Raw genomic sequence first — 27,545 nt, 5'->3', positions numbered from 1 at the left:
GGGGGCGTTGATCCACGTCCCACCGTCAATTTTTTTTTTTTTTTTTTTAAGCCGAGATATCCCGTCATTGGCAGTCAACCGTTGGATTTTGTAAGCCGAGATATCTCGTCAATGGCAGTGAACGTGTTAACATAAATATAATTTCTATCTACAGTACCACTTAGCCTACTTCAAAATGTATTAAGCCTCAATGCATACTGGGAGAGATGCAAATGTATGTCTGTGTGTGGCGTTTGGTAGAGGAGCATGAGGGTTTCCATCTTCCATGATTGGAAGTTGGAAACCCTCATTAGTGTTTTGCTTGCACCTGCGTTTACCCTGCCTTTTCGACACAAAATGGCCCCCGTGAAAACGGTCTATTCCAACTCTAGATTGCACAGGATCTACCCTTCTGTCTCACCACTATGTCACTAGTTGTCAGGTGTTACAGTGTGGAGGGTACACTGTCACATGCTTTTTGGTTTTGTTCTTCACTATTCAGATTCTGGGCCAAAATATTTGACTGGTAATCTAAGGCCTATAAAATAACCCTTAAACCAGAGGCGGAACTCTACTCTACTCCCTACGATTGTGCAGCAGTCTCTGACGCAGGAACTCTGCTCTACTCCTCCCTATACGATTGTGCAGCAGTGTCTGACGCGATGACTGTCGCCAAGAGACTCATTCTAAAGGAGTGGAAGTCTCACTCTCCACCATCTTTAAGAGACTCATTCTAAAGGAGTGGAAGTCTCACTCTCCACTATCTTTAAGAGACTCATTCTAAAGGAGTGGAAGTCTCACTCTCCACCATCTTTAAGAGACTCATTCTAAAGGAGTGGAAGTCCCACTCTCCACCATCTTTAAGAGACTCATTCTAAAGGAGTGGAAGTCTCACTCTCCACCATCTTTAAGAGACTCATTCTAAAGGAGTGGAAGTCTCACTCTCCACCATCTTTAAGAGACTCATTCTAAAGGAGTGGAAGTCTCACTCTCCACCATCTTTAAGAGACTCATTCTAAAGGAGTGGAAGTCTCACTCTCCACCATCTTTACAACTCATTCTAAAGGAGTTGAAGTCTCACTCTCCACCATCTTTACAACTCATTCTAAAGGAGTGGAAGTCTCACTCTCCACCATCTTTACAACTCATTCTAAAGGAGTGGAAGTCTCACTCTCCACCATCTTTACAACTCATTCTAAAGGAGTGGAAGTCCCACTCTCCACCATCTTTACAACTCATTCTAAAGGAGTGGAAGTCTCACTCTCCACCATCTTTACAACTCATTCTAAAGGAGTGGAAGTCCCACTCCCCACCATCTTTACAACTCATTCTAAAGGAGTGGAAGTCTCACTCTCCACCATCTTTACAACTCATTCTAAAGGAGTGGAAGTCCCACTCTCCACCATCTTTACAACTCATTCTAAAGGAGTGGAAGTCTCACTCTCCACCATCTTTACAACTCATTCTAAAGGAGTGGAAGTCCCACTCTCCACCATCTTTACAACTCATTCTAAAGGAGTGGAAGTCTCACTCTCCACCATCTTTAAGAGACTCATTCTAAAGGAGACATCTTTTCAGTTGTGGCTGACGGACATGGTTTCGGTCGTACGCATGGAGAGACTCAGGTACATGAGGACAAACTCACTTGGGAAGTTCTATTTGGGACCCGTTCCTGGCCTACTTTGAAAAGATTAGAAATTAGTAACTCGCCCAACTACTCTCTAATGGACTCCTTACATGGGATTTTATGTACAGTATTTTTTTTACAAGCACTTAACTCATTGAGTGCCAATGACGACGCCTGTCGTCAAAGTAATTAGTAACGTAGAGTGCCAAAGACGATAGCTGTCGTCAATTGCCTTTTTTGACGGTGGGACGTGGATCAAAGCCTTATGTATGTCCTGTACAAATATTGTAGCTATTGAAGCTGTATAACCTATTTTACGGACTCATCAGGTGGCGACAGTGCTCTCCAGATTAGAGAAATGTCCGGAATAGGCTACAGCCTGAAAAAGCCCCGTGATCAAAGAGAAACCGCTCATGCTGCAGCCCATAGCCATGTAGATTGCTCTGTCTGGAGCTGACGGTGCCTGCCAACAGCAGTCAATCCGCGCACACAACTGAGCTCCTCTGCCTCTGTCTGTCTGTCTGCATAGTTTCTTCACATGATTAGCCGCTAGAAAAGCAGCAGCCGACACTGAAAAGCCAAACCTTTCCCTGCAGTCCGGTGTGGCTTTTTTGTGTCGCGCATGCCTGGGAGGCGGCGCACAAAAAGCACTCCGAAAATAGACGCTGGGTGCGTGAGGCTGTGTGTTACTAGTGTGGGGAGGAGTTTGCAGCTGAGGGGGGGAGAGGGGGGTGGGGCACGCAGGGCAGCACACAACTACACCACGTCACTACATCAGAAAATATTAGCTAGAGTCAGTGAATGTGCTTGAAATGCTTCATTTCACAAAAGGCTGAATATCTCAGCTTCTAGATGGAAATGCCTGTTTTTGCTGTTTTTGACCTATCTTCTCCGGCTGATAACTAAAGAACGGAAAATGGTATCAATAAACTTTTTTTTGCTGATGATACAATAGAGTCTCCTTGTTCTTTTTGCGTGTTCGGTGTTTACATAGTAATATCACACAATATTCTGTGGGCCTCGAGAAATCACAGAAAACGCTCTGAAACTCTGGCACTGGGAGCGTCCGTTCTCCAAAAGTGGCTGGCACTCAATGAGTTAAGCACCTTATACGGCTGGTAGCACCATGTTGTAATGTTGGTATGTGTTTTTTTTTTTTTTTTTGTATCCGAGTTTGTTTCACTTTTGTTCTGAATATTGAAAAATAAAATATTGGGAAAACAACAACTTTCAAACATGTCCCACCAAACTAGGGCCTAATAATCTAGTATTTCACATTGCCGTGGATTGCACAATGCCAACATTTCAGCCTGCCGTTACGTTGAATGTCTGTGTGTGTGTGTGTGTGTGTGTGTGTGTGTGTGTGTGTCCTCATAAAATAAACCATACATTAACACATATGACTGTAGAGTTTAATGTAACAGCCAGCAGAGCAACACAAAACTACATGTCATCATCAGATCTGCTTCAAGCTCCACCCACACTGCAGTCCAGCTCAATGAATTCCTGATCATATAGGAGAAATGTTATCTGTTTTAGGACTGTAACTCATGTTATATTATATACTGTAAAATAAATCCCATAACAATATGAAGTGATCTGTCCAATCCGAGTGTTTAAAGTTGTAAATCACATGTAGGGTCGAACATCATGGCATGTGGCCATTGGGAAACATTTTGGAACTACATCTGAATACTTCTGCTGTGGAAAAGATGCATCAAAAACATTTAGGATGTCACAGATTCACACTGAAAAACACTTAGAAACAAATGGATCTCAAGAATACAGAGGGATTGGTTCACATTTTAATATATTTGGCCCCTTAGCAGTCGTTACGTAGCTAGCTAGTAGCTAACTAATTAGTTTGCTACCTAACAAACTTACTCCTAATTTCAAGATGCTGTTGTTGTGGTTGTTGTTCATGATAATTTGATGTCTGTTTGGTGTCTCTGAAATCACTGTTATAGTCCGGGAGCCAAAGGCTGTTTTTTTGATGAACCTTGTTTCGTCTGATAAAGTTTTTTTCTCTGCTGATTCTTGTACCTTGGGGGTACCTACTCAAAATACAGGAGGGTGCCCGGTGAGCACCCTTGAGCATTTTTAGATATTAACCCCTTAAGTGCCAAAATCCCATAAAAATCGGGATTTATGAGATTTCATGCAAAATCAAATGCATCAAATTTGCTTTCTCCAATGTTTCATAAAGGAGCAAGGATGTCATGTATAATGTAGCCTATTTGATTCCCGCGCCATGTGCCCCCCCACCCCCAATAAAAACATGAAATAAGCAGAGGACTTTTAGTCTGATAAATCACTCCCAGGTGTTGAAGCGGTGCAGGTTTGCGCAAGTCAGACCCTTCTCCCCCACTCCCCTCTCTCTGGCACTGTGTGTGTGTGTGTGTGTTTGTGTGTTTGTGTGTGTGTGTGTGTGTGTGTGTGTGTATGTGCGTGACTGCGTGCGTGTGTCAGAGTCCTGCACCGGGTCGGGGTTCCGCGGGGCCCCGCCGGGTACCCGCAAAAAAACGCGGGGGGGCGGTTAAAAAATACACTTCTGTAAATTGGTGGGTCGGGCGGCGGGTAAAAATTTACTAAATGCGGACGGGCGGCGGGTGGAACAACGACAACGTATGAGCCTTGTATGTTTTTCTGTTGCACTCAGATGGAGGCAGGGGGTGTGTCCGGGTGTGTCTGGCAGGGGGGGGGGTGTCTGGCAGGGGGGGTGTCTGGCAGCTGGTCTGACTCGAACAGGAGAAAAGTTTCTGACGCACGTTTTCGCTTTGTTTACATAACCGGCATCGTTTCAAGTATGCGCATACTGTGCAATGTGTGACGCTATATGGACTGCACAAAACATTCAAAACTCAGCTGCGGTCAAGGTGATTGATTGGAGACAATACGAGTCAGACTGATAATATAGTAGGCTAACGTTAGCTTCCAGTCAAACATACACACTGGCTGTTTTCATAGCAACAGGCAAGAACATGTCATGGATGGATCGCGTGAAAGTGGAGAGGTCTCATCCCAACGTGGATTTACGTTCCTCCAACAGCACTCATAAAGGCAGTAGCCTATGGATTATACCCGGACATATTGGAAATAGCTGGTAAGTCACTTTGCTTGCTGTAACTGTCTGTGTGTCTGATAGCAGAGCTATCCAGCTGGTTAGTGAGCTAGCAGCTGCTAAAAGCTAATTAACGTACATCAGCTGACGAGTCTCGGCCAGAAAGACTGCTGTTCGCCTCTCGTGTGAAACGGTGGTAGTTTCGTTAGGTTCACTACAAAATGTTTGCACTGCAGATTAACGGTTATTATATATATGCGGTTCCGGGTCGGGGGGCGGGTCTCATGTCTGCGGGGCGGCATATGATTGATCATATGTGCGGGTTCGCGGAGCGGGGTCGGTACTGCACGTCGCGGGGCCGGGCGGAACCGGGTCTTGAAAATCAGACCCGCGCAGGACTCTGGCGTGTGTGCATGTTTCACTGGCTTTGAGCTGTGACACTTTCTGTCTCTACTCTCAATTCCTTGTACAGCCGGGGAGAGGGGTCTAGGTGCACTGCTCAAATCCTGTGTGCACATCTCGGCAGGGGAGTTTCTAGGGAGTGGCCAGGGGTGGCGCTGGCCACCCCTGAAATCTAATTGGCCAACCCAAAATCCTGAGGATGCTGGCATCTGTGGCCAACAATACCGTCTTTCAGAGGCTGTAGCGGGCTTATTTTTAAGCTAGAGTGAAGTTAGGCTAAATTTTTGTGAGGGAAAACGTTCTACATCCTTCCTAAATGCCACAATCAGTGCTACCCTTGCTTGAGTCTGTGCCCCACTTGGGCCACCCCAGTCAAGATGGCTGGGACACTGCATCTCGCCTCACACACATCTCGCCTCAAACAGACACACGTCACTTATAGATGCGGCTGTGCCGCTTAAACGTCTTGGGGTAGAGATGTAACGGTATGAAAATTTCACATCATGAGTATTGTGACTAAAATTATCACGATTATTGTATTATCACTGTATTCATAAAGAAAATGCTGAAAATGTTCAAAAAGTACTGAGAGACTCACTGAAATCATTTTACAACATTTTATGTTGAAAACTCAGATCCAAAAAGGATTGATACACTCACTGAAATCATTTCTCAAAGGCTGCACGTTTGCATCTGGGAGACTGTTGCCAACTTTGGTTGATGATGGACAGTATTTACCATGTTTTTCAAAGCATTGTAATCACAGTACCACGGTAATCACGGTACCACGGTTTTAATGATAATGAACATTTTAAACGGTACGGTTATTGTAAGGAATTTGATCACGGTTATCATTAAACCGGTTATCGTTACATCCCTACTTGGGGGTATGCACACATTGATGAGTTTTGTTGGGGCTATATGTTCACTGATGGCTGATAGTGGGCTCTCTGGAGTTCCGGTAAGAAGTTTCCAGAAAGCAGATGACCTGATGAGAGCCTTGGATCAGATTACGAGTCAGACCAGAACAGCCAGACTTTGGGTTTAGGTCTTGGTGAAACCAATGATGCTGATGATGTCATACATCTGGGCTGAACGTGAGGGTGACTGGCTTCTCCATCTGACCACATTCCAGAAGATGCTTACCTACTACTTTGCAGCTGGCCATGTCAACCATGTCAGGTATGGCCATACTATCTTCATTCCATGGAGAAGCTTCCTCCACAAAGCAATTTTCTCCAGGAGCAATGTGATGCGACACATTAGTGGAATATGGAATGGCCTGTGGAGCAACCAGTTCATAGAGTCCACTTCCATGAGGTACAGCCACAGTGATGGAGGGATCATTGGATTACCGTGAAGCCATAGGCACTGAAGATCTGGGCCCTGAGCCACCACATATGCTGCAAGATTGTGTCAGACATGAAGGAGATAGAAGAGGATAAGACAGATAGGTTCATCTCTATCACAAGGTGGAGGCTAAAGCCATGGGTTAAGCACATGCCAAAGTCAAGGACTTTGTCAGAAACTGGAAACCTGCCTCCATCCATTGGACAAGTTGGTGGTGAGGGGAGGAGCCATGTGACAGGGGAAGACCCATGCCCCATTGAGATCAGGTTGGAAGAAAGAAGGAGCCGATATGATCTACAAAATCAGCAGGAAGAAGCTGACAGCATCATTGTCCAAAAGGTCCGGTGTGCTGGAGAAGCACATCAAATCTCAGTGGTTTCTGATGACACAGATGTGTTCATCCTACTCCTTCACCATTACACCAGGAAGGACTGGATGTCCCACACATCATGGAATCGCCCCACAAGGAAAGGGCAATAGTGGACATCAAGTCAACACTGGCCAAGCATTCACAAGTTGTGAAGAACCTTTTACCAGCCCATGCCATATTGGGATGCGACACTGTAGCGTCTTACTATGGAAAAGGCTCTGTCATCAAAGTCCTCAAAACTGTACAAACTATCGGCCATTGACAATGTGGTTGCACTGTTCCAGCAGGTCCTCGACCAAGTCACTGCCTTCATCTCAGCCTGTTCCAAACTTAGCTGCTCTACCGCCATCGAATGAAGCATTCATTGAGAATGTTAAGAAGGGCCCACTTTCATGCAATCTTGTGGTGAAATCTCAATGTAAATCTGCCACTAGCATTGAATACTGAGGAATTTTGATGCAAAAAAAGACACATGCAACAGGTCACTGAGCCCAACCACTCTACCGGAAAATTGCAAACTTGTCCCAGACACATTTTGGATATGAAAACCCTTCTAACTCCAATAAGTACAACTGTGTGAAGTGCATGGTTTGCCATGCACAATGTTCTGTGCATGTTTCAGAGTAGGATGCTCAAGATCCAAATAGGCTTAACTACCGTGAAGACCATCAGCAAAATGTGCCCTTCACTTCACACCTCCTAATGTGTATCATCTACTCTGAATCTCTACTTGAGATGAGCAAAGGCTCAATGGATGTTCTCATCCAGCCCGACCCATATTGTCATAAAAAGTTTGTTTTGCTGGCACGGCCTAAAAGGGTTAATATTATGTAATTTGGAATGAAATACATTGTATATGACCTCCTTTACGAATAGACATTGGAGAAAACAAATGTGATGCATTTGATTTGAGTATTTTGCGTGAAATCTCATAAATCCCTATTTTTCTGCGATTTTCGCACTTAAGGGGTTAATATCTGAAAATGCTCAAGGGTACTCACCGGGCACCCTCCTGTATTTTGAATAGGTACCCACAAACTACAAGAATCAGCAGAGAAAAAAACTTTATCCGACGAAGCGAGGTTCAACCCCATGTGTTGAAGTGAATTAGTTTTATTTATCTAATCCTCCAGGCCGAGCATAGTATTCAAAACTATGCCATGACAGCTAGTCAAAAGTGACGTCAAAACATCTTGATCGCCCCCTGGTGAGTGGATGCAGTGTAGGTCATAAGCCCCCCCCCCCCCCCATGTTAGCGGATGGTACATGAGCCAAACTAAAAAAATCAAAGTACGTCAAATACATTTTTCTGACCACTCAGGCCACAACAAACTATTTTGTTTGTCTGAGGGAAAGGTTCTATGGTCTCTCCTGATTCTGAACCTAGCTGAACCAAGAAGAAACTAGTTTTATTTAAGGATTTTCGAAACATCTATGGAAAAGGTGTGGTGGAGGAAATCCCTTAGGTCGTATGCTGAACACGGAGTGTCTTTAGCGTGTCTTTGGCACTCTATAAAAAATTGGCAAGACGTCATGATTGACAGCTGTGACAGCTGCTCTCAAACCTCCGTCAGACGGTGGGACGGCTGAGGGGGCGTGTCCCATGGGCCATCATCACACAAGCAAGATGGCAGCTCGCGGAAACAAGTTATTTTGGCTTCAATTTTGCATAGCAGTAGAAAGTGGAGACATGTCGGCCATCTTTTATACGGTGTAGAACGGAGCACCCCGAGAACGACCTTCTGGGCACCGAGAATAGATATACAGTGTCAATATAATATACCTATCACTTTGTAACACGTGACGAGAAAGCTCTCAGCCGGTACGTGAGAACCCCCCAGTGACCATCCGCGTCCCCCCCGGCGCTTTGACGTTAAATCTTTATTTCTATACCCCTGCTCACCACTAGCTCGGCACGGTCAAAAGTAGCTCCGACTTTTACCTATGAAGTACAGCGGGTCAGAGTACAAAATAGTCTTGCTATCCTAAATTAATATTATATTTAAAATAGTAGTGTTCTATTCTACTCTAATTTTCTGCTATGCTAAAAACACCACAATATGCCGTGTTATGATATAACACAACAATAACAGTAATCACCCTGCTTTGGAAATTACCAGTTTGTTTTTGGCCACAGTTCTGTAGTAGGAGTTACCTGTGTGAAGACAAACTATGCAAAACCATGTCACATGTCATACTTAGAACCATCCAAATAGTATGTCATATGTACATAGTGTCACATAGCGCACCTGCTTGTATGCGGCAATCAAATAATTTCCCGACAGAGGCACAATGCTCTACCCTATCCCAGTTGGGGAGCGATACGTTCGCTGCATCCAATGGAATAACTCACGATCATCCACTCAACCAGAGCAGGTGGAGGGGATCACGGTAAAACCGTGACCGCGGCCACTAATGGCCAGGTATAAAAGGCCTAATAAATGCCTTGTGGGAAATACTCACTCTTCTTATGAAGAAGGCTGTAGTAAAAAGAACCCCAAAATGCAGTCCAAATGCAGGCAGGCAAGGTGCAAAAGTTTCAAAAAGTTTTAATTCAAACTTAACAAAGTCCACAAAAAGCTTTCTCTAATGCAATAGAGTGCTCTTCAAAATCATTCAATGCAAAAAGCAATCGCTCCAAAAGTCATCTGGATGTCCAAAATCCAAGTCTCATCCCAAGTGAGAAGGTGCCTTATACAGTGAACACCACTCATATTTATACCCCCTAGAGGCATTACCTAACTACCTACCTAAGACCTCCCACCATCACCTCATTTCAATCACATGGTTCTGATGAGCGCATGGTCATCAATAATGTTATCTGACTGAGAAAGTACCTGGTAAACGGGTCCCACGGCCCTGTGTTGAATTTAAGATAGTGGTAACGTCCATCTCTCTGTGCACTCTCTATCTTTCCTCCAAGTAATCAAGACAGCCTTGGTAAGGCCTGAGTCATCAACCTCACCTAGTGCTTCCCATGTAGTTTCACCCCCCGTTGATTGTTTTATCAAATGTTTTTGACAGGAGGCTGATTACTCATCACCTTGACACTTAGATTTGGAAGTGAGAAGCTTCTCCTCCGAGCGCACACATTGGTACCCGTGCAGGGCCGCTCAGCACAGCATATCCTCCTCATTTCCCTGGCTCATCGCCCAGACACAGAAAGATAGCACCACTAAAACATTACATCACTCTCTTCAGTCGTTTTCAGTCGTTTTAACACATTTTCAGCGCCTCTCGCACAGCCCCGTGCAACAGACCTTGAAACTATCTCAGAGCCGCTCAGCCCTCCCCCTGCTCTCCTCTTCGCATCTGGCATCCAGCCCAGAAAAGAAGCAGCGCAGGCAGAGGACTAACACCCTCGGCGGAACACCATGACATCACACAGTTCAAAAGTCAAATTAGATGAAAGCATATAAAAACCGTTTTTCTTCAGTTCCATTGAATTTTAATAATATCTAAACTTAGCTCAAACGTTAGCGTACAACTTTTTAACGTTATTATTGCTCAGGATTATAATACATTATTACCAGTTTGAGGTAATAAAGGCACACTTAAATTTTTTTGGCCTAATATGTTTTGAGCAAATACAAACAAACACAGCTTAAACTTAGCTTAACCTGTTTAGCATAAAATCCTAATGTTATTATAAAATATTACAAAATTTGCCAATGCTATTTTAGCCTGAAATGTTATAAGCAAATACAGCATGAATAGCACACCACACCAGAATTATAATAAAATAAGCCAGAATATAACTCTACTCCCATATCAAATGAGTGCAGGGCGCATTGATTGAAATGAAAATGAAATGAAATAAGGACCACAATGAGGACATTTACCAAGACATCATATCAGGACATTATCAGGACATCCATAGTTACCAAAACACTGCAAAATACTACGGTCAGTGGTGATGTCACAGTGATCAGAAAGCATCAGTCATATGAGGAAACATCAGGACAGAGAGGTGGGTGTGCAATGTGAAGGAGCCTGGATCTCAGATCTGCTCCTAGTATTCCTGCTGAGTCTGCGTCACGGTAGGCAGGCTGCTGTAGATCTCGCTCCAGTACCGCACGTACTCCTCCCTCAAGTCATACCTGGAGAGATTATTATTATTATTAATATTATTATTATTATTGTTGTTATTGTTATAACAGTTAATAAAAAAAAACAGGTATCTACGTTTGTATTTTCATCCTTTTATATTATATATTGATGTCTTTATATTGTAAAAATCACTCCAATAATGTTTTTTTTTATGTGCATTCCATGGAGTATCAAACAGGTGTTGTTTATTGATTCTAAGAATGGCATTTACCTGTTTTTGCAAATGAACTTTTCTATTATTATTTTGAGGAGCAAGTTGAAGAAGAAGAGGAGGAATACATGATCCATACAGGATCCATCAGCAGAACTGCCCGGACCAAAATATCTTGAAAATAATGTAACCCACACAGTACAATGCCTGATGAGGCATCAGCATGAAACAGTAGAGCAGAACAGAATAGAATAGAGTAGAGCAGAGCAGAGCAGAGATCAGAGCTGAGTAGAGCATAGCCTCAACGCAAGACTCATCAGTCATTCTTCCTTCTATCATTTCGGATGGGTGGCTCCGATATATCCACTGCAAGATCGGCTAAATGGCTGCACGCGATATACACGTTATCAATCACAATCAAACTGTACCCACCTCTGTTGTTATCCAAGATGTGGGTGCCATGGCATTGCCAAATAGTGTATAGTTTCCAATACTGAGCCCTTGTTCACATGCCAGAGCTGATGCTCAAAATTGTAAAGTGCAGTATACACCCTCGCAACCACTGAGCACCGAACCGAGTTGAGTTGAGTTGAACCCGAAATGAAGTCTGTGTTTAAGCTTAAACCTCCGCACTGGCGTAAGAGCTCGGTATTGGAAAAGACGCACTATTTGGGAATGCCATGGCACCCACTGGTGGGTAACTCTTGGATAACAACATTGTCTCAGAGGTGGGTACAGTTTTATTGTGATTGATAAAGTGTGCGTGTGCGTGCAGCCATTTGAGGCGACCTCCCATCCGAGCCGAAGACGGAAGAATGACTGATGAGTCTCGCGTTGAGGCTAAGTAGAGTAGAGTAAAGCAGAGCAGAGTAGAGTTGAGGACCTGACAGAGGACTTGTTGATCTTGTTGTTCAGCAGCAGGTACGGCTGGTGAGTCCTGCTGAAGACTGGCCAGGGTGCCGGGACTCTACTGTCGCCTTTACTGGGGTCTCTGTTCACACACACACACACACACACACACACACACACACACGCACACGCACACACACACACACGCTGAACTACCTGAACGTCCTCCCATCCACAACCTCAGCCAGCCGCCAACCTTCATGGAGGTACTAGCAGCTGTCTGTGAGTTAAAAACACCAAGGGCTCTATTCTCCGCCTGGCCTTAGGCGCTAAACTGCATGTAAAAAAACATGCTTTGCGCCTGCCTACCCGTGACTCGGGAAGATAGCATCATGTTTTTAGGCCCCGAAATGCGCTTTACGCTGAAGAGGCGTGGCGCAGTGCCAGAATAGGCCAGAATGGGCGTTTCGGCCTTAAATACCAGCCTAAAGCGATCTTCCCAACTGGCGTTAATTTAGCGCTTAGCGCCGGCTCCCCTACCGAACGCCACACACAGACTCTCCCAGAATGCATTGAGGCTTAATACATTTTGACAAGAAAAAGCTACCAAATCAGCCTAAGTAGGCTAAGTGGTAGATAGAAATAATATTTATGTTAACACAACATGCAATTCTAGAACATTTCAATATTGGACAAAATAAAACATAAAAATCAAAACACAACCCTATGTGAAACATACATGTAATCCAGGTCGTATATATATCCGTCGCAAATACAACATGTTATAGTCGAGTGACAACCGTAACACGGTTGTACTGTGATGTCCGCTCCAACAAGACTTAGCTTACTTGACACGTACTTTTTCAACAAAAACACATTTATGCCATGATTTTACATAATGTATATTTATGTCGCATCATTTAGCATGTGCTGTGATGTGCAGGAGCAGCAGGTAGCCTACAAGTTATAAAACTACCTGCCCTGAATGAGCCGAGTGGGGGTGCTTATTCACTATTGTGAAAGTTATGTGTTTACAACATATAAAGATCATGGAAGTGGATGGTATCAGGAATGTCACCGATAGTTAACGTTCTTGTACAGGGAGACCATCAGCCCGGCTGAACAGATCTGTATTTGCCTGTAGGTTGAATCGCTTTATTCAGGCTATGATCTGTGATGTGCTGAGATATCCAAATTGGCATGAAGAGATGACAGCATGCAGCCGCAACCGGACTGGATCGAGTGGATCAGAGCTTGGAAAGGAAGAATGTGATTGCTTCACTGTAGATCGCCAATGGCCAGTAGCGGAGCGTACGCCGGGGCAGAGGGTGCGGCCGCCACGGGCCCACTCGTCAGGGGGGCCCATCCAAAAAAAAAAAAAAAAAAAAAAAAATTTTGCAGGCCAGGCCACCTGGCTGGCAACCTGTGTTTTTATTTTTCTTCTTCAGAACAAGCTTGTCTGTAAAGTGGCTTCACTGTAGTCTTTCTTGGACATAATATTACTTGGCTCAATGAGTGACAAATTGTGTTATTAAATATTCAGTAAAGCACTTGAAACACTTGAAATATTCTTGCTTGGGTGGTATCATTCTACTTGAAATGATGGTCAAATGCATTATTTTTAGTAAAATAACATGTCAAATTTTTGACCCCTATAGGAGTGGGCCCGGCCTTCGGCCGGGCATCTGCACCCCTTCCTATCTAGGATGCACCCCTAGTCATCTTGTTCTGGAACCGGCCCTGCGGCCTGGCCTGGCCTTAAAAAAAAAAAAAAAAAAAAATTTTTTTTGATGGGGCCCCTCCTAAGAGCTTTGCCCCCTCTGGGCTGATAGGGTCGCTCCGCCCCTGCCAATGGCCACAGTTGTGAATAATTGTACGCTTAAAAAGGCGTGGTTAAATGGTTAGCGCTGGCTTTAGCGCTGAGGAAAAATTTGAGAATGCGCCTGACCACGCCCACAAATAGCGCTAGGCCAAGCTATAAACACAAATTTAAGGCCAGGGAACAGATAGAGCCCCAAGTCCCTTGGCACTGACAGCATCACCTACCAAACTACTGAAGGAGGGAGTACCTCTGCACAAGAACTCTCCATCAGTATATTGTAAGTAAGTAAGTACATTTTACTTGTATAGCATTTCTCCCAGAGAGTCCTCACAAAGTGGTTCACAGGTTAAAATACATACAGAAAAAACAGTCAATCAATACAAATAAAGTGTATACGGAAGTTCAGAAAGGAAGACCATGGCCCTTTCTCAATAAGGGTTCTTGTGTGTTCTTGTGTTCTTGTGTCCCTGTGAAACGTCATCAGTCGCAGCCCAAGTACTGTTCCAATGCAAAGTTCACATTTAGCTAAGAACGCTTAAAATTCCCGGAACTGTTCTAGACATGCCGACTTTACTGAGGATGCTCTGGTTGGTGACTTGTGTCAACTTGGCAAGGCACGTATCCCAGCATTCATTTCGGCATACGCGGAGACAGAACGCAGCAGAGAAGACGTCATAAGCTCCGGTAAGTTTTTTACAATTTAAAGTTTTATTTCATCACTAAATTAATTTCTGATTAATTTTGATGGCTACAAGCAGGGTAGTAGGTTTCAATAATTGCCACTTTCCGAACATTTATGGTGAAAAATTGAGCAACAAAAAAGCTCCAGAGCACAAACTGGCTGGCAACAGCAAGCTAATGCAGCCTGGGTAGGTGGCTTGCTAGCCCGGCCAATCTGCTCATAGACCCCACTCCTAACTCTTGATTTTTCGACATGGATGGATTGTTACTAGGTTGTTCAACCCATTCTGTTATACTTCTAAGTGTTTTAGCAAATTTAAAAAGCTTACTCGGCTCTCTGTATATGGATGAAGCTATGAATGCTGAACTCCATTTAAAAAGTGACTAGTTTAAGGTGGCTTTGAATATTGGCAAATGATGAACATTACACCTTGGAGAATATGAATTCAGTTATGGTATGAATAGTCTACTGGTAACTACGGTGCCCACTTTAAAGGCAAGCAGCACCAAAATGTCAACTAGCTTACTTCCTACTGGTTAGCCCATTGGCTCCGCCGGCCAGTATGCTGCTAGAAGACCGGTCTTGTTTACACACAATTTGGCATAACCAGACCAAAGCAAGTCGTCTGCCTCCCTCCCTCCCTCCATGCGCGCTCCTACCCTTCAGTGAAATTTGCCGATTGATGTGTTTGGTTGTGTCAAACTTGTCTGCCTCTTAGTTCCCCAGATTGGTCACTTTTGTCCACATATGATCATATCGGCTATTTGGTTGATTAGCCTCTCGTGTAAGGTGGTTGCCCATCTCTCAGGTTCTAATTATGCGCATTTGCATTCATTCGCTAATTAAATATGAATCCATAGTAAACGTTAACCTTGCTTGCAAGATGGATAACCTCGCGAGATCAAAAGAGATTCTCTCGACGTATCCATCTTGTCATGCACAGGCAGTTAAGATGATTGGTCGAACCATGCCGGCCCGACGAATCAGCGGCAGCCGTAGGCGGGCTGAGGCTCGTCTGGGCAAGTAGTGGGTACATGGTCTTTGTAGTTCTTTTCACTCGTCAACATGGCTGCCGCCGCGGAAGTGACAGGCAGTCTGAATGAAATTGAATGTAACGTTCCCAATTCTATGTATTCAATTCTAAAAAACGACCCTCAACATTTGGGAAGGCTAAGCCACACAACTAGTTCGTTATAATCTAACTAAATGCTTCGAAGGTGACTTTACGACTGTGAGGACTCAATCAATGAATACCACGGAGATCAGACAGGCACAGGCACCTTCGGCGATCTGATTGGTTGAAGTTAACACCCACCAGCGGTGATAGACAGATGGGTCATCCAATCACCTGCCAAGTAGCTTGGAAAAAGTGCCCGCCTCCGTCAGCGGGTCTGGTTACTGCATTCCCAGATCGACTGGTTTAGTGAAATGTATGTGGAGCTATACCGTCCATCTGGCAGCGTCAGGTTAAGTAAACGTCATTCTCGGAGTAAATCCCCACACCGAGTTACTTCCTTGTTTGCCTGTAAACAGCGCTTCCGCTGTACACAGCACATGTGCTGTATGTCACGCATGCCTGGTGGCCATGTTTGGAAAGTAATTTCGGCTATCTATTTACCTTAAAAATATATAATTTCTTCGCATTTTGGATTAATATTTCATCGCGTGGTGAGTACCCGAAGCACAACATGTATTTTGGCGCTGTTAGATGTGTGTTTTTGGTGATTTTGAATGGCTGTACCATTAGCCTCCATTCTATGGTAATACTAACTAACTTGATGACTGTAGCTCACTGTAAACTGTGCGGAGAGTGAAGGTAAAGTGTATCTTGGTTATGTATGGGGAATATGGCAAATGAGCGAAACTCCCGAAAAGTTGGCGTATCCCTTTAACTGTGAATTTCTTTAACGGGGCGTGATTGTTAACAATTTTCATAAAATAATCCATAAATACATTCAAAGAAATTTCAGCATCATCAACAGCACACACATTGGCCCAGTTAATATTGTTAACTCATTGAATGCCAGCCACTTTTAGAGAACGGACGCTCCCAGTGCCAGAGTTTCAGAGCGTTTTCAGTGATTTCTCGAGGCCCACAGAATATTGTGTGATATTACTATGTAAACACCGAACACGCACAAAGAACGAGGAGACTCTATTGTATCATCAGCAAAAAAAAGTTTATTGATACCATTTTCCGTTCTTTAGTTATGAGCCGGAGAAGATAGGTTGTTTTCAGCAAAAACAGGCGTTTCAAATTAGAAGCTGAGATATTCAGCCTTTTGTAAAATGAAGCATTTCAAGCACATTCATTGACTCTGAAGCTAATATTTTCTGATGTAGTGACGTGGTGTGTAGTTGTGTGGTGCCCTGCGTGCCCCACCCCCCTCTCCCCCCCCTCAGCTGCAAACTCCTCCCCACACTCACACAGCCTCACGCACCCAGCGTCTATTTTCGGAGTGCTCCGTTTTTGTGCGCCGGCTCCCAGCGCAACACGGAAAAGCCAAACCGGACTGCTGAGAATGGTTTGGCCCTTCGGCGTCGGGTGCTGCTTTTCTGGCGGCTAATCGTGTGGAGAAACTATGCAGACAGACAGACAGAGGCAGAGGGGCTCTGTTGTGGGCGCGGATTGACTGCTGTTCGCAGCCAACGTCAGCTCCAGCCAGAGCAATCTATATGGCTCTGGCTGCAGCATGCATCGGTTTCTCTTTCATCACGGGGCTTTTTCCTGCTGTTTTCCTGACCTTTCTCTAATCTGGAGAGCACTGTCGCCACCTAATGAGTCTGTAAAATAGGTTATACACCTTCAATAGCTACAATATTTGTACAGGAGATGCCTGAGGCTTTGATCCACGTCCCACCGTCAAAAAACGCAATTGACGACAATCGTCGTCATTGGCACTCTACGTTAGTATTCGAATTGACGACGATTGTCGTCATTGGCACTCAATGAGTTAAGTGCATTGAGAAAACCCTCTTGAGTAAATGTCTGATATTGTGATAACAATTTTGGGACTGGCCATGGGTAGTTTGGTTCTCAGGAGACAGCTATGATATTGTGGTCGCTGAAACCAACAGGGACAGAAACATGTGTGGAGCACATATCTGGAGTGTTAGTGTAGATATGATCAATGCATTTTGAGGATTTGTCCCCAGTATTATTTGCGGAGATTCTTGTTTGTTGGAACATTAATTGAGCTAATCCACAGCTATCAGCCATGGATCTTAAGCCTATTCCTCAGAGAACAACCATCAGACAACCGATCAATATTGAAATCACCCAGCAAGTACACTCTATTTTCCTGCACTTGAAGCCATACTGCCTCAATATTATTTACCATAAAATCATTCCTTTGTTTAACAGGTAAATGTTCACATATAAAGATAGCAACTCCGCCACCAAACCTATTTCTGTCATTTCTGTATATTGAAAAGCCATCAATCAACTACAGAATTTTCAAAAGAACAGTCTAAATGGATCTCAGAAACAGCAAGAATATCTATTTTGTTTGACTGCAAAAAAAGAGAGGTCTTGAGTTTTGTTCCTCAGCCTACACGTTAATATGTGCAAATACTAGACTTTATGTAGGTTATTGATAACGTTGGACATGATAAGTTTATGACATCACAATGTATATATAATAGTAAAGCTATAGTATAATATAATATATGTTTTCATCATAGCCACTCACTTGGTCTCATTGATATTTGTCCCGTTCCTTCATGTCTCTGATGACGAGCACTTTAGATTCCTCCGGCGTTCTGTTAACCTTTATAAAGACTTTGCCATTTGTAGTCCATGTTGATTGTATCTTCTTCTGATACATCGACTGCAGTCTATTGCCCCAGATGCTCCCAATCTGATCATGGGTGATTTTAATCATTGTAGACTAAAAAAGTCCCTGTGTAATTTTCATCAATATGTCGCCTGCCCAACGAGGCACAACAAGGTGTTGGACTTATGTTATGGCTCTATTAAAGAAGCCTACAAGTCTATTTCTAAGGCTCCTCTTGGCACCTCGGACCATAATGTGGTTTTCCTCGCTCCAACCTACAGTACAGCTCTGAAGAGGGGGAAAACAGAGCTAAGGAAGGTCCCACTTTGGACTGAGGCTTCCACTATGGCCCTCCAGGGCTGCTTCGACTGCACTGACTGGGAGGTCTTTAAGGATGCCTGCAGTGACCTAGATGAACTGACTGAGACTGTCACTGCTTACATGACCTTCTGTGAAGATAATGTTATCCCTCACAAATTATGTAAAGTTTTCCCCAACAATAAGCCTTGGATAACTAAATCTGTCAAATCAGTTTTAAACATGAAAAAGATCTCTTTTTACAAGGGGGATGCCAACCAAAAAGCTGAAGCAGCTAAAAATGTGAAAAAGGAAATAAGGAAAGCTAAGCTGAAATACAAAGACAAGGTGGAGAAGGAACTTGGGAAGGGTAACTCCCGTTTTGCATGGGAGGGGATCAAGTCAATGGTGGGGATGGAGAGAAAAGGGAAGAAATCTGTTTTCTCTGACAAACCTGATGCAGTGCTGGCTGATGAATTGAATAGTTTTTATTTACGTTTTGATGAGCATGATTTTAAAAATGAACATCTAGCTTTCAGGGATGATACAAGAGCCCCTGAGAGTACTATTGTTATTGATGAGAATAAAGTCCTGAAATCTCTCATGCGCACTAAGGTGAGAACAAGTCCTGGTCCTGATGGCATTGGGAGCAGGATACTCAAAAACTGTGCCAGCTAACTGTGTGGCATTCTTTCCTTTATTTTCCAGTGTTCACTTCTTCAGAGAGAGGTTCCTAAAATATGGAAAGACTCTATTATAGTGCCAGTGGCCAAAGTTAGGACCCCCAAACTACTAAATGATTACCGTCCTGTGGCCCTCACCTCTCTGACCATGAAGGCTTTCGAGAGGATTGTTAGAAATGAGATTCTCATAAAGACCAAGGACAAACTTGACCCCTTACAGTTTGCTTATAGAGCAGAGAGGGGGGTGGAGGATGCCACCACCTCCCTCCTCAATACCATTGTAAAACATTTAGAAGAGAGCAAAAACCATGTTAAGTTGCTTTTTATTGATTTTTCCTCTGCCTTTAACTGCATACAGCCCCACGTCCTCGCACATAGACTTATGAGCGACTTTGATCTGGATTTTAACATTGTAAGCTGGCTGATAAGCTTTTTAACAGACCGCTCTCAGAGGGTGCGAGTAAATGGCTTTCTTTCTAGTGTTCTTATGTCTTCTACTGGTTCACCACAAGGGTGCGTTCTTTCTGCCCTGTTGTTCATTTTGTACACCAATGGTTGTGTGAGCCATCATGGGTTAAGACAGATCTTCAAATTTGCAGATGACTCTGTGATAGTGAGTCTTCTCAAAAATGATGAGACTGGTCATGGCACAATTGTGGATGATTTTTTACAGTGTGATCAGTCCTTTCTTAAACTGAATGTGTCAAAAACAAAAGAAATGTCAATCGACTTTCGCAGACAGGCTCCCGTCCCCCCATCACCTACCCTTATAAATGGGAAACAGGTAGAAGTGGTCAGCCAGTACAAATATCTGGGGACAATTCTGGATGACAAACTGAGTTTTGAGCCTAATGTGAAGGCAATTCTAAAGAAAAGCCATCAGCGCTTGTTCTTTTTAAGGAAGCTAAGAAGTTTTAACGTAGACAAGTCACTTTTGAAAATGTTCTACTCTTCTTGTATTGAGTCAGTCCTCACCTTTGCATTTATTTCTTGGTTTGGGAACATAAACTTGACAAACAAGAACATGCTAAAGAAAATTGTCAGGATGAGCTCCAAAATCACAGGCTGTAACTTGAATGACCTCTGTCTTCTATATAAGAAGAGGGTTCTTAAGAAGGCTCAGGGTGTCCTGCGTGACCCACAGCACCCTCTTTACCCTGAGTTTTCCCTCCTTCCTTCTGGGCGCAGGTATAGGATGCCCCGCTGTTGCAGGAACAGATACAGCCATTCTTTTGTTCCTGAGGCTATTCGCTGTCTGAACTGTTGAATTGAATAGTAGCCTACTTCATGCCCCCTTTTTGTTTTAATTTACATGGTTTCGTGTCCTTTTAAATGTACTATGTTTTAAGACATCCCTATTTTTTACTGTTTCATGTCTGTATGTTTTTAAATTACTTTTTTTATGCTGCACATGAATTGCCCCAAGGGGGATAAATAAAGATTCTCTACTCTACTCTCTACTCTACTCTACTCTCTACTCTCTGCTTTCGCAGAAAGTGAGCCTCTCTGGCGATGGCAGCATTTCTTTTGGTCAGATGTTCATCCAAGTAAACATCTGGGGCCGGTTGCACCAAGTGGTCTTACACTGGTCTTAAGCTACGCCAGTCGTAACTTTACGACCTAACAGCTACGCCGGTTGCACCAAGAGGGCTTAAGCCTTCTTTTCACTACGCCCAGGCATAACTCTTACGCCTGGTCAGGAGGAGGCGTAAGAGTCTAAGGCTGGTTTCACACCGACGACCCAAGCCTTGCCTTGCCTCAACCCACGCCTACGCCGAGCTGGGCGTGAACCTGTTACACGCTTTTGCGATCACACCGCACGCCTTTTGCACGCCGAACCTGGAGCCGAGTCACAAGCGCCTCTCCTCTCTCCCGACTGTATTTTTTCACGTGTTGTCCAGAATTGTCATGGGTAGCCTCTAGGTAAAATAAATCTGATATATTTAATGTTCTATTGATGCTGGATATGTATAACCAGGTCTGACTATACACTATAGTCGGACATTTTAGAGAGGTGATCTTGCAAGAATATGTGCTGGCACAACAACATTGTCCATCTTGCTTCTTCGGTCGCTATTCTCTCTCATGAAGATTTGTTTGCCGACAGGGAGAAAGCCCCACGTGATAGCCACCCATCAATCTCTCTCTCGCTCTCTCTCTCTGCTCAATACTGTTGTAGAAACTCCATTTTATTTTGAAATTCAGTTGACTTTGCCAGTTCCCACGGATATTGTCGCGTTTTTCTTTCATGGCTTGACAGAAAAGCCTGCCTGCACGCGCCTTGTCGGCGTGAAAATAGAACTCTCGCCTATTCGATAAAATCGGCAAGGCACAGGCAAGGCGTGGGTACACGCAGGGTTCACGCTCAGGCGTCCGGTGTACAGAGCCTCATTGACTAAAACGGACGCCTATTAAAAAGCGTGGGTAAAGGCAAGGCATAGGCAAGGCTTGGGTCGCCGGTGTGAAACCAGCCTAAGGGTAAGGGTGCCTGCCTGTAACAGAGATCTCCGTGTCTATCATCAGCGGAGACCCGTCCTCATCGTCATCATCGTAAAGTCGCCTTTGAAGCATGAAGTTAGATTATAACGAACTAGTTGTGTGGCTTAGCCTTCCCAAATGTTGACGTTAGTTTTTTAGAATTTAATACATATAATTGGGAACGTTACATTCAATTTCATTCAGACTGTCTGGCACTCAATCGCTGCCATTTTTCCCCCGGAGCGAGGGAGGGTGGGAGGAGAGAGGGTGTAGTGATGCACATACAGTAGTGGCTGAGAGAGCTTAGTGGCACAGTGACGCTCCAAGCAGGTCGCGAGGCACATTTTTGCAACATCATCCAATCAGGGGGCATTCCCTGGCAATTCACATTCATCAATTCGCATTGCTACGACCGGCGTAGTTAAGACCAGACGTAAGCCCTGTTGGTGCAACAGGCATAAATCCACTCTAAAGACTGGTCTTAACTCATTCACCGCCAAAGACGTCTTTGACGTGTTATCAGGAATAGCCCTCCCCGCCAATGACGTGTTTGACGTGTTTTTGTTTTTATTAGTGCAGCGCGTAGTTCAAAGACTTCCCCAGCCTGTGACATGGTATCAGGTCCCTCCCCTCAAAGCCAAGCCGACAACACGTTATCAAACACATACCGCAGCTGTTGTTTTGAAATGAGCAGGAGGAAAAACAGAAAACAGAGAAACGCGCTTCCTTGTGCAGAGAGGAGAAACGCCCCTCGGCGCGCTGCACTGGTCGCCTTGCTGCAGGGCGAACCTGGATTGAGTTGTTCGCGGTAGTCAAACCCGTGACGAACATGATCGATCAGGTTCCAGCGCCTGGTCCCAAAGCCAAGCCGGACCCGTTCCTGTGTCGCAGCATTCGTCCCAGCCCGAACGAGAGGAGGAAAACGATGCAGAGGCAGAGGAGGCTAGACGCTGATCTCAGACCAGTTTGGTGTTCCCCTCCTATGCTAATTTGCGGGGGAAGGAGGTGCGATCCAGCAGCAGCTGTGGACAGAACTCTCTCTCTCTGTGTGTGTGTGTGTGTGTGTGTGTGTGTGTGTGTGTGTGTGTGTCTGTGTGTCTGTCTGTCTGTCTGTCTGTCTGTCTGCACACTCACTCACACTGAGTAAACTGTATTGTTGAATGTAAAAAAAGCACTTCATGTATATATATATATATATATATATATATATTTTTTGTCATTTGTGTCATAACGAATAATATTTACATGTCTGATGTCAATACAGTTCAAAATAAAAGAATTGAGAGCGAGTTCTGCCTGAGATTGTGTCTTTTACAAAAATGGCCTTTTCTGCTGTTTCTCTTCTCAGAGAGACCTTTTTGGTGAAAACAGGGTGTATATAAATGGCTATAAGTAGAGTACAGAACATGCTAAAAGCTCACTTTTTTTCCCTGGTGAACCCAGAGACGTACATCTTCATTTTGAGTTATTGCAAATCACTTTGGTGCTAATAGATAATTTACTGTGGGTCTTGAAAGATGACCAACAATTATGAAAATCTTTGGCCTGTGCTAAATATTGGCAGTCCTAAACTGGCCATGAATGAGTTAACTAAGACCGACGTAGGAGTTACGACCAGGCATAGTTAAGACCACTTGGTGCAACCAGCCCCTGATCCTTTCATCTTTTATGCCTTCTGTTCACAAACCTTATTATTATTGTCGGTTTATCTGACTGCTTTTTCTTAGGTAGGGGGTGACAAGCTTCGATGATAACGTTGTGATGGAGTCTAATCGCCAAAGACTTTGAACATTGCATAATTATTGAACATTTCATAATCTTTGTTTTTTTCATAATCATTGTTCTCATGTAAATCATTGCTCATGATAATAAATCATTGTTATCTAAATAATATAATTCATCTATCCTGATTGAAGTAATAGTAGAATACAAAACAGAGGATTCCAGTCAGATTTACAGAAAAGCGGTCAACTCAAAAAGGCTAGACAAACGCCTGTCTAAACAGAAGCGTTTTTAGCTGCTTTTTAAAAATGTCCACAGAGGTCGCAGCTCTCAAGTCCTGAGGGAGAGTGTTTCACAACCTAGGAGCTACAGACTCAAAGGCTCAGTCACCTTTGCTTTTGAGCCTGGTGTGGGAACAACCAATAGGACATTGTGAAGGCCTGGGCAGATGAGAACATACCCCAACAGTGGAGGGATGCCAACATCCTCACATTTACAAAAATAAGGATGACAGGTCCATCTGCGGTAACAGTAGGGGAATATCACTGCTTGCTGTTGCTGGCAAAGTCCTGGCCAAGGTGATGCTACAGAGGCTCATCAATAACATAACAGAGACAATGCTACCTGAGTCACAGTGTGGGTTTAGGAAGAACAGGAGTGCATGATCCACATGATCTTTCCAGCACGGCAACTTCAGGAAAAGTGCTACGAAAACACCATCAAGACCTCTTCGACCTCTCGAAGGCCTCTGACACTGTTAACAGGGAGCTCCTGTCGAGTGTGTTTGCCAAGTGTGGCTGCCCAGCCAAATTTGTCAGCATCCTCCATCAATTCCATGATGGGATGATGACCCATGTGACCATTGGAGGACAAGAGTCTGTGTCTGAGTATGCACAGGGGTAAGGCTGGATTCACACAGACTCCGGCGCTCTGCATTGGCCCCCCCCGCGCTCCATTCATAGTCAATGGGGGTAGTGTGTCAGGCTCCAGCAGTGGGTGAAGCAGGGGGCTGCGTGAAAAACATGCAGCGGTCAATTCAACTTTTGGGGGGATGCAACACGACGTCACGCTGCAGCTGGCCAATCTAGACGCCACACACACACACGCACGCACACACACACACACTCACACAGCTCTGCTCTGTTTCACTCGTCTCTTCTTATTTCTTCTCTTGTCTCTCTCTGCTCACACAACACCTCATCCCTGATGAGGACAGCCCACCTCCCCTCCCCTCTCCTCACCTCATTCTACAGGGGCACCATTGACAGTGTGCTAACCAGCTGCGTTTCCTCCTCTGGTATGGAAACTGCAACTCCATGGACCTGATGTCCCTGCAGAGGGTGGTGAGGTCGGCCGAGAAGATCATTGGGACCTCTCCTCCATGATCCATCCATGACACAGCTCACAAACGCTGCCTGACCAAAGCCATAAACATTGCCAAGAACTCCACCCACCCCTTCCATGGACTGTTCACCTTCACCCTCATGCCCTCTGGAAAACGATATCGCAGCATTCGGAGCAGGCCATCAGGCTCCTTAATTCCCTGTGACCCCCCCGCCCCGACCCCACCCCAGTCAAATTTCTACCATCGTTGCTAACTTTTAATATTTTTAATATTTAGTTTTTAAATTATGTGTATTTCTGTTATCTATTTCGTGACTTTGAACCCCTTAGTATGTGCAATAATAGTGTATAGCTTAACGTATTAACTTTATTTTGGTGTTGGTGGTACTATTTCTGAAATTGCATTTTTGTGGGCTGGATGCATCGTAATTTCATTTCTGCTGTGCCTGTGTATACAGTAGCTTGAATGACAATAAAGTTGAATTTGAACTGGAACTCTCTCTCAACAGTCGCAGCTGTATATCTGTTCTGCACAATAAAAATCCTCAGATTAGTTTGTCAATGAAAGCCTGCCTGCCTGTAAAATAGCAGATATCAAACAGAAACTAAACTAAAAAAGAGATAAACGAAACCAAAAGCTACAAAATAGCCTACAGCCTTTAAAAAAAATATTTTCCTGGATTGCTCGCACACATGCTTGTTTTCAAGGGGAGAAGGCGGAAAAGGGGGGTGAGGTGAGACACTCCCACATCGCTGTACTAGCTACTATGTAGCTGCACTACAACTAAAAGCAAATTTATACTGACTGCAGAGTTTCCGGTGTCCGCGGTGTTCACGGCAAGACCGTTCTCTCCGCAGAGGCATATCCTTTTATGGTAAATGCGGTAGCAGTGCAGTGTCTGCAGAGAGCGGAGAATCCCCCTCTAGGCTCCCGTTGTGTTTTTAGCAGGAATGCAAATGTCACATCAGTTCTTCCGTGTGTGATCCTGATTTATATCGGCGAATAATCAATCCTAGTGCAATTGTAGGCTATTTTCAGTTTGTTTAACATGTTAGTATCTGTTTCCCTGTGCTTTACAAAAACACTGAGCCAAGGCAGCTTGTTTAAGATGGGAGAAATTATTTTCCCACCGCCATCCCTACTCTTTCCTTTCACCTTTTTTTTGGCTTTCACAAATTTGTCCCGAAGGTTCTTCCACTTTTGTTTACAGATGTCAGGATCTGTTGACAAAACTCTACCAATTTCCCTCCACAAATTATTAGTCATCTGTAGGTCTTTGTAGTCTCGGGTGGATGAATCATACACATTTCTGTACTTCTTCTACCAGGCGATGCTCAAACCCGTTCATTTTGCACTGATTTCCCGGTCACTTGGTCAGTTTGTGGAGGCTTCTTCCCTATACAAACCATAGCAAACATTAGCCAATCATAGCCTCGGAATTGACTGCACGAGCTCGTGGCGGGCTCCGCGGAGTTACATTTTTTGAGAGGAGCACGGAGCTCCGTACAGTCCCTCCGCAGAGCCTGTGCGGAGCGCCAGGCTCGCCGCACAGAGCCTCCGCTCCGCAGACACCGGACACTCCGCAGTGTACAATAAAAATCCTCAGATTAGTTTGTCAATGAAAGCCTGCCTGCCTGTAAAATAGCAGATATCAAACAGAAACTAAACTAAAAAAGATAAACAAAACCAAAAGCTACAAAATAGCCTACAGCCTTTAAAAAAAATATTTTCCTGGTTTGCTCGCACACATGCTTGCTTTCAAGGGGAGAAGGCGGAAAGGGGGGGTGAGGTGAGACACTCCCACATCGCTGTACTAGCTACTATGTAGCTGCACTACAACTGCGTCTTGCTGGAGTCTGTCTGAATGTAGCCTAAGACAACGGTGTGTGCTGGCACCTGTACTCTTCAACGTCTAAACATCCACTTCCACCAGGCCCGGCGCCTGGCAGGAGAAGAAGCTGAAGACTTCACTGAGGAAACGCAACATCAGACCTGGAGGTTTGCTGCTGCTGATCGCGACTCCTGGCGGCAGCGCTGCCTTGACGGAACTCACAGGCAGGAGGAGGAGAGGACTGCCAGAAGACAGCAACAGAGACTCAGGAGGAACACACCCATGACTGCCAGTACTACCAGCACCACTACAACTTACACATGCCCCACCTGCAATATGTGGTTCCAGGATTGGCCTCTTCAGCCATCATTAACCCATCGTTAAAGGACGTAAGTGGACGTTGTCATCTGATTCGATAGAACAACCATAAGCAAGTGTGTGTGTGTGTGTGTGTGTGTGTGTGTGTGTGTGTGTGTGTGTGTGTGTGTCTGTTTACCCGGTCTGGGCGAAGTTGGACCAGTAGGCGATCATGTGACCGGCCAGGTCACGGTGGCATGGGAAGTATACGAGCGGCATGGAGAAGGGCTTCCCGAACAGGTACTGCAGATCATCGGAGTGCACCGCCTCCACCCAGGCCGGCAGCCACCATTTGCGCGTCTTCATGTTGAAGAGGTAGGAGTAGGTACGGGCTCCACTGAGGGAAAAACACAGCAGAGATATTGAACAGATAGGAGGTACGGGCTCCACTGAGGGACAAACACAGCAGACATGTTGAACAGGTAGGTACGGGCTCCACTGAGGGACAAACAGAGCAGACATGTTGAACAGGTAGGAGGTACGGGCTCCACTGAGGGACAAACACAGCAGAGATATTGAACAGGTAGGAGGTACGGGCTCTACTGAGGGACAAACACAGCAGACATGTTGAACAGGTAGGAGGTACGGGCTCCACTGAGGGACAAACACAGCAGAGATATTGAACAGGTAGGAGGTACGGGCTCCACTGAGGG

At 44.6% G+C, this 27,545-nt stretch overlaps 1 protein-coding gene across 1 annotated transcript in view; it reads right to left on the bottom strand.

Moving 5' to 3' along the window:
- Nucleotides 1-9,451: 9,451 nt before the first annotated feature.
- The window catches only part of LOC310784495 (bile salt-activated lipase-like), a gene marked incomplete at its 5' end in the record, with an annotated part of 93,195 nt that continues 75,101 nt past the window's right edge, over nucleotides 9,452-27,545 (bottom strand). The window contains 3 exons of the mRNA XM_083645481.1: nucleotides 9,452-10,889; nucleotides 11,934-12,041; nucleotides 27,032-27,229. Coding sequence (XP_083501607.1) covers nucleotides 10,802-10,889; nucleotides 11,934-12,041; nucleotides 27,032-27,229 — 394 coding nt within the window. The 3' untranslated portion in view covers nucleotides 9,452-10,801. The remainder of the gene's footprint in view (nucleotides 10,890-11,933; nucleotides 12,042-27,031; nucleotides 27,230-27,545) is intronic.

This window comes from Poromitra crassiceps (genome assembly GCF_964638095.1).
Source record: "Poromitra crassiceps genome assembly, chromosome: 10".
Taxonomy (NCBI): Eukaryota; Metazoa; Chordata; class Actinopteri; order Beryciformes; family Melamphaidae; genus Poromitra; species Poromitra crassiceps.
Note: the sequence above shows the minus strand (reverse complement) of the source record. Positions and strands in the feature narration are given on the sequence as shown.